Source organism: Fukomys damarensis, unplaced genomic scaffold (assembly GCF_012274545.1).
Source record: "Fukomys damarensis isolate Sample0158 unplaced genomic scaffold, DMR_v1.0_HiC HiC_scaffold_29, whole genome shotgun sequence".
Taxonomy (NCBI): Eukaryota; Metazoa; Chordata; class Mammalia; order Rodentia; family Bathyergidae; genus Fukomys; species Fukomys damarensis.
Genome location: NW_022900941.1, coordinates 17,011,508 through 17,018,804, shown reverse-complemented (window position 1 = coordinate 17,018,804; position 7,297 = coordinate 17,011,508). Strand labels below are relative to the sequence as shown.

Sequence of the window (7,297 nt, the reverse complement as noted above, 5' to 3'; positions counted from 1 at the left end):
CCCCCCCCCAACTCTCTAGGACGACAGAAGTACAATTCAAACTCGCAGAGCAAGGATCTGAGGGCTGGAAGGGAGAGGTAACGGCTATGCATTTGCTATTACAGTATTTATGCACCAGGTAGAAACCAAGAAGCAGGCAGATCTAACTTCCCAGCCTTACAGTCTCCATGTTCTTGCTGGAGCCCACAAAACAGAATTCTTTCCCTTGCTCCTCAAGCAGGCTCACTCAGTCATTAACTCTGCCCGGCTCTTCTGCCAGCAGAGGTCCACCCGATCCTCCCGCCGCGAGCAGAGTGCTGGGAACCACCCAAAGATGCGGGTGTGGCACCAGCCAGGGCCCATGGCTCCAACCCCGAGGTGGGAGAGGGCTTGCTCTCACAGCACGGAGGCCTCCGGGGCTTCACGGGAAGCTCACCAACGTGCAGAGAGGGCGGAAGCTATGGTCTGGTGGAGGCGAGAGCTTACACAGAGGCAGAGCGCAGGGCTCCGCTGAGTCCCAGCTGTCTGCTCTTTCCCCTCAGAGGAGAAGCCAGCACCACTGCCCCATGGGAGTGGCCAGGACAAAGCACAGCATTCACCAGGAGCTGCCCCTGCTTGCCCAGCAAACGTCCATTTCACCAAGACCGCCACTGCCTGGACTTGGGTGATGTCAGACACCAGAGCGGACCTAACACAAACCCATCTGTCAGGTGCCCAGACATCAGTTGTGCCTCTGATGCTGGAAGACTGACTTCCTGTCCACATCTCAGCACCCTGGGGACTACAGAATCAGCCCTCCACGCCTGAAGGCAGATGAGTCCCACACCTCCTTTCCTCCTTACAGTGGCATGTGTGAGAGGATAAATTTACTACTGACTAGCAAAGAAAAATTCTAGAACTTTGCATTTCTTGCCTAAAGAAATTCCAACCAGAAATTAGGGTTAAGTTAGGTGGGTAGATGGGACTGGACACACAGGGAAAGGGGTCTCTCTAGGCTGCAAAACAGCTCCATCTTTTGTCCCTGGTTGGGCCCTCTGGCCCTCAGAGGTGCCCATATACCCTCCAAGGGGTCATTTATCTTTTAGCTGCCATGTGCCAAGCACACCCAGTGCCCATCAGCTCTACAACAATATTCAGGAGAGTTTGGCTGTGTTTTCAAAGCAAGAGTTTCTTTTGCTTTGCCACCATCAGGAGCCATGTCCTCTAGCTGCCCTCCAGAAAGCCATCAGCCCCACTGCGCCCCACCTGAAGCAGATGGAATATTGCAAAAGTGAACAATTAACAGTGGGAAATGGAGGAAGAAATGTGACTGATCCCTTTCCTCCCTCACAAACCCCTCCCTCCCTCCCAAATAAATAAGTTAATGGGTTTGGGAATGTTCCCATTCCAAGTTCTCTCCAATTAGCTCACTTCGTTCTCTTGTTTTGTTTTAAATGAATCTTGAGACATTTTTATCTCTCTCTTTCTTTCCTTTTTTGTTTTTCTTTTTTACCCTGGAGCAGTTGCATCGACAGTCTCTCTGCAGTTGCTCCGCACAAAAGTAGAAATGAAGCCTGTTGTACCAGGGAGAAGCCAGGCTCCTGGCCTGACATCTGCTCTCATTTGGTTTTGGTGACAACTCCCCTGAGATGCGCTGACTGCAGCAGGGGGAGAAGTACCAAGCAAAACCTTCAACCAAGAAGTCTGGGCTCTGGCCAGAGTCCCAAAATGACTTCCGCCCCTGGCCCTGCCCGGCAGAGCTGCTGTGTTCTCCAGCGCAGCACGAGCAGGGCCGAGCCTGGGCTGCTATAGGCAGTCTTTGCAGAGGGCCACCTGGCCCTTGATGTAGTCCCGGCAGGGGCAGATCCTCTGGTGCCTCGGGTGGGCGCCTGCACAGCTGAAGAGCAGGAGGTCCCCTTGGAACACACAGTGCCTGCTCTTGGGGTCCACGGAGGGCACCAGGATGTCCTTGGCCCGCTCTGAACTCTGGCAGATCACCTCGTACCTTTAGAGGAAGAGAAAGGCACATTGGTTGGTGAAGCAGTGGACAGAACTTGTCATGATTCCCAGTCCTGCTGGTCCACTTGCTGAAGTGGGTCGGGGCATTCGGGACTGCTTCAGAAATTAAATGGCAATGGTGTCACCCTCTGACCCCATGATTCTTCACTTCTAGCAATGTCGGCCGTGCCCATGCAGTTGGGCAGGGTGTGGCTCTGAGATAGTAAGGAATACTGTCAAAATGGCAGCAGAATGGACATGACTTGCATACTCCCCAAGTGGGGGATGGCTGTGGTTTTGGAGTTCTATGCAGCTATGAAAAAGAATGAGAAAGAAATGCATGCTCAGCATGAGAACTGTCCTAGGGAAAAGCAAGTCTCAGAACAGGATGTACAGTGTGACCAGCCTCTTTGTGTTTGTGTGTGTTTCTGTGAAGACAGTTGCCACTGAAGTGTTAGCAATAGGTGTCTGCGAGGAGCAACACTGAGGCTAAGCTATGCATTATTTTGATATCTTACAAGTATATGTAACTTTTTAATTAAAGGCTTAAACAGTTTCTGTTATTTGGCCTTTGTCTCCCACTGGAAAGCACTTGAGCTCTCCCAGGGCCTTGATTCCCCAGACCTTTGCCATGACTTGCATGACCTTGCAGCCACGGGTGACAATGACCCTGGATAGAGAGACAGGAGCAGAGGTGGCTTCAGAAGGTGTGGAACAGGTGACCCAGGGCCTGCTCCTCCTAGGGACCCTGGCTCCTCTGCCATTTTCTGCAAAAGCACATCGGTCTGGGGCAGGGACCAAATGGCTTTCTTCCTCACTCTGCGATCAGTGCTTGGGGGCAGAGGCAACTCCCTAGCATCTCATCTCAAAGAACCATGGATCTTTCTGCCTCGCCTACATACCCTGGCTCCCCAAGAACAAGTCAGCTTCACCCAGTGAAGATGGGTAGAAGCCAGGTGGGAACCAGGCTTCGCCTCAAAGCTGAGAACAGGGTAGCTGACTGGGAGCTGCTGCTCGCTGCCACTGCCCAGCACCATGGGCAATCTCACCACCTATTTGTAGCCTGGAAGAAGATCCAAATGCAACTTCTACGGAATTCTGACGGCTTTCATACCAACACCAACGTCAAGCTGAAAAACCTCAAGTTGCACCATTATAAACCGGGGACCACCTGTAACGCAACATCTTACAAAACATAACCTTAAGAGGTAGCTGTTACAAAGCAGGCTTCACACACTAAAACATGTTCCTTTTTGTGGAGCTGAGTCCTCTGCACTGGGCCATGCAGCAGTGGACACTTGCACTGCCCGGGGCTGTCTGCCTTGTCCTCTCTGCCCTGTTCTAGGTGGAGTCTTGGCTCAGGACTTAATTCTCCTCTGCAAGCACAGGAGTTCAAGGCCACCGGATCCTCCTGAGTCAAGGGCTTGATTTATGCAATACATTAAATTCACACCACACAGCAAGGACAGGTGGTATGTACAGGTAGGTCATAGGTGCCCAAGGACTGAAAGAAGCTTAAGCTCGGATGAGAACCAGGCCCCAAGTTGGAGAAGAACAAGCAGCCCTGGCTTGTCGGAGCCTCTCATTGCTAATTGACCATGAATATGGATGGGCCAGGGTTACCTCCACACTGAGGAGGCACTCAATAGTCTGCCAGATTACAACATTATCAGTATTTACAAATGCATGAACAAGTTAGTCAGTAGGGCTCTCATGTTCACAGAATTAATTTCTGACGGCTTTATTGCAAAATTACCATTCATTCCAGCCTCCTGGTAAGAAAACCCGTATCTCTCCAGTGGGGTAGGGTGGTGGGGTGAGCGAGACTGTGACACAGAACCCACAGCCCAGGACCCCTGCTCTGTGGACTCGGCATGGGATCTGGAGGAGACGACAAGAGGCCTGGCCAGGGGACTGGCTTTACTAATCACGGCCTGGTGGTCTTGAGCCTACTCTGCTGCCAGGAAGGCTGCTCTGCTCTTCCTCAAGGGCTGTACCTCCCACCTCCACTTCAGCTCGTACATCCCATCTCCAGTGAGAAAACTGACGGACCTGGCCACTTGCCCAGCCGTGGAGTCCTTCCTGTCCCTGGTGCCCCCTGCCCGGGAGGTGGGCTGCCTGTGCAGGGCTGCTGGTATGGACTGCACGCTAGCTTTGAGCCAGACCCTCTGGCAGTGCCAAGGCTAAGAGCCTAACTCTTTCCAGGACCGGAAGGGAACCCCACTATTCACGGGTCCTGTATAGGTTCCATCCCAGGAGGCTGCACACAGACTGTGAGAATAGTCCGGACCTAGCGATTTCAAACATCCTATATAAACAGAGTGCTTGGGGTTCCCTACAGCCACCGCATTATGGGAGGTGTCTACAAGAGGAGTCAGTGCAAAATCCCACACAGGACTCCAGAATTCAGGTCTACAGTGTGGAGCCAGAAGTTTCTGGCACCACCAAGAGCTTTCCATCTGTGTCAGAGACCCAGCGGATCACACAGCCTCCCTGGCTTCAGAGCAGGGTACACCCCAGCCTGCCTCTTCTGGTCTGTGTCTTTGTGTGGATGGTGGAATAGAGGCAGACTCTGAGTCTGGTCTTCCCAGAGAAAGAATGGAACAAACAGCAAGCCTCCCAGACCTCCAGCTATGCTGGAGCCCACTCTCTCTAAATGGAATTTATGCTGTGCTTGAGAATAAGATGACTCACAGGAGGGACCAGGCCAGCTCAGACCACCATGCATGGTGACCACAGTGGATAGGCACAAAGGCACAGCAGGGACAAGCAAGCACTGAGCCTTGGGTCCACTCCATTCCTTAAACAACCTCTTCTAGCCTTGTACCAAATATTTAGAGTTGAGAAAGCAGCGTCTTGTTATATATAAGTAAGTTTCTTGGAGAAAACCCCTGTCAGTGTTATTAAGGTAGGTGGGAGAGGATAGATAACTAAGCAATACTAGATAACCAAGACAGGGAGGAAATCAAGACAAATTAGGGTCCAGGGACCAGAAGCCAGAAGAAACCTTGCATGGAAATTGGGGAACTGAATATGCCAAATTCAAAATGTCAACGCAAGGGAAACAAATTGCATCACTAAAACTCCAGATATGAGGCAAAAAATTCAAAAAGCAATGATTCAAGGGACACCAGAGGCTCCTCCCAGGGGCAGCCCTGGTCAGCGCTCGGCCTGCACCTGACTGCCGAGGCCCGGGCAGAGTCTGGCCTGCACAGGCCCCTGGTGTGCCGCATCCTGAAAGTGCCTGAAGAAAGCACACAAGTCAGTGGGACGGCAAGGGCAAGAGGCAGCACTTGGAATTTTCCGGGGGCGGGGGCAGTTTTGTGCCAGCTCCTTCTCCCTGCTTCTTTTTCATTTCTGAGTCCATGGCTGAAAATGACACTCGTGCCCTGTGCTGCTTAGGCTCTGCTGGGAACCATCTGGGGACTTGGTCGTTGCCAAGGGTCTTCGGGGCAGGTCCGCTGGGGTCTGTGTTTCTGTGCCCACTTCCACTCCTGTTCGTGGGAGCCCAAGCCCAGATGTGGTATTATTCTGAGTAAATCAGCGTGCCAGGTGACTTCGTTTCCCTGGTGCTGCAGCCGGCTGCCCTTTCCACCCAGCTCTAGCCCAGCAGCCCACAGGCACTTACTTCAGCAAGTCCTTGGCCTTGTTGAGGTGCTGGAAGAAGGACGGCTCGCAGATGAGCTGGCTCTCCTGGCACACCTGCTTGCAGGACTGCCCAGGCTCAGCAAGCTTCACCTGCAGGGCACTCAGCGGAGGCCACATCACTTGCCCATGGCAGAAGTCCTAAAACGAAAAGGAAGCCATCAGCCAAAGGACCAAGGCGACAACCAGGGCTCTCCAGCCCTGCCGAGCAAGGAAGGGGAGAAGGGGAGCCAGGCAGCTTCAGGGTGGGCCAGGTGGTGTCCGTGGGCTACGTCTTGACCTTTCCAGCCACAGACAGGGAGACAAGAGCAGTATCTCCCACGCAGTGTGAGGGTGACAGGCAGCACGGACCATACACACAGCACCACGCCTGCCCATGCTCATCCTCGTCCTCAACAACCCTGCAGCCTGGCTACTGGACCTTCTGCTCTGTCTCCACAGCTGAACTCTTCCCTCCCTCAGTCCTAGAGACTCGGGAGGAGCTAATTTGCCTTGATGATCAGGCAAACCTAATCATACTGTTTCACAAGTGCCAGTTTTCCCTCAGTGGCAAGATCTGGACACTGTAAAGTGAAGGATCAAACCAAGCAATCCATAGGCATTTCTGATGTCCCTGACGTGGTATCACATGCTTGGCAGGGATCGGTGCCTCTTGGCTGAAAACAGTTACCACACCACACCAACACACCGAGCAGAGAGAAGCTGTGATGGAACAAGGCCTCCCTACAAACAAGGGCAGACTGGGTGGGGCCTGGCACTCCCACATCTAGAGGGAGTGAGGAAGCTGGCACAACTAAGACAGACAGGAAGGCATGGGGTTTGAGGACCAGGAAACAGCCTCCTGGCATCACAATGCCCGGCTCCCTGACGAGAGAAGTGAGGAAGACAGGAACGGCCACTCTGACCGGCAGCACAGCTCTCATCTCAGCTGTGCCCGAAGCGATCGTGCGCAGGTGCCACAGATGGTGACACACGGCCTTGGCCCTGAGCTTGCTCTCCTAGCATATGGCCACGGGCACCAGGACAGAATGTCTCTGGATCCCCAGACTCCCATGCCAGAGACCTGGAGAGCACATCTGACAAATCCACTAGGTAGCTGGGATCCTGGGTCCATGTGAACCTTGTCCACCCCACAGATCTAGGACGGCACACGAAGGCACGGCAGTACCCGAGAATATACAGTCTAAAGGCTGCATCTCACTAGATACTTGTTTAGAGACAAATAATACCCAGCAAAGAGGCAGGCCTCCAAGAGCTGATGTGACTTTCTCTGTGACACTCTGAGGGGGAAAGCAGCAGGGTAAGGAATTACCCTGGGGTGCTCCACCATGTGACAGGCACCTGGGTGAGACATAAAGACATGAAAACATGGGTGCTGCTCTGAGAACACCCTCTGCTGAGCAGAACGTGGTCAGGCAGTTGACTGTGCATTGCAGAGTGTCCTTCTGGGATATATTTTATTTTTCCTCAGCTTTCCTTTCCCCCTGGTGCATGAGGAAATTAGTCATCTCAGGGCTCAGAGCACCCAGCTCCAGGGCACACAGAGGAAATGTTCTGTCCCACCCAATGTCACCTGGGGCCTCACATTGCCAGGGTTGTGTCCTTACAACACCGACACGGAGGGTGTGGTGCCTCAACATGCTGTCCCGTAGGGGCCACTCCTACTGTTTTTTTTTTTTTTTTTTTTTTTTTTTTT

General features: G+C 52.9%; 1 protein-coding gene across 1 annotated transcript in view; it reads right to left on the bottom strand.

Moving 5' to 3' along the window:
- Window positions 1–6: 6 nt before the first annotated feature.
- Window positions 7–7,297, bottom strand: part of Mgat5 (alpha-1,6-mannosylglycoprotein 6-beta-N-acetylglucosaminyltransferase) — a 308,365-nt gene continuing 301,074 nt past the window's right edge. Inside the window, exons 17-19 of the mRNA XM_019204841.2 lie at window positions 5,585–5,742; window positions 1,752–1,963; window positions 7–1,719 (exon numbers count right to left, since the gene is read on the bottom strand). Of these exons, the coding sequence (XP_019060386.1) occupies window positions 1,765–1,963; window positions 5,585–5,742 (357 nt within the window). The 3' untranslated portion in view covers window positions 7–1,719; window positions 1,752–1,764. The remainder of the gene's footprint in view (window positions 1,720–1,751; window positions 1,964–5,584; window positions 5,743–7,297) is intronic.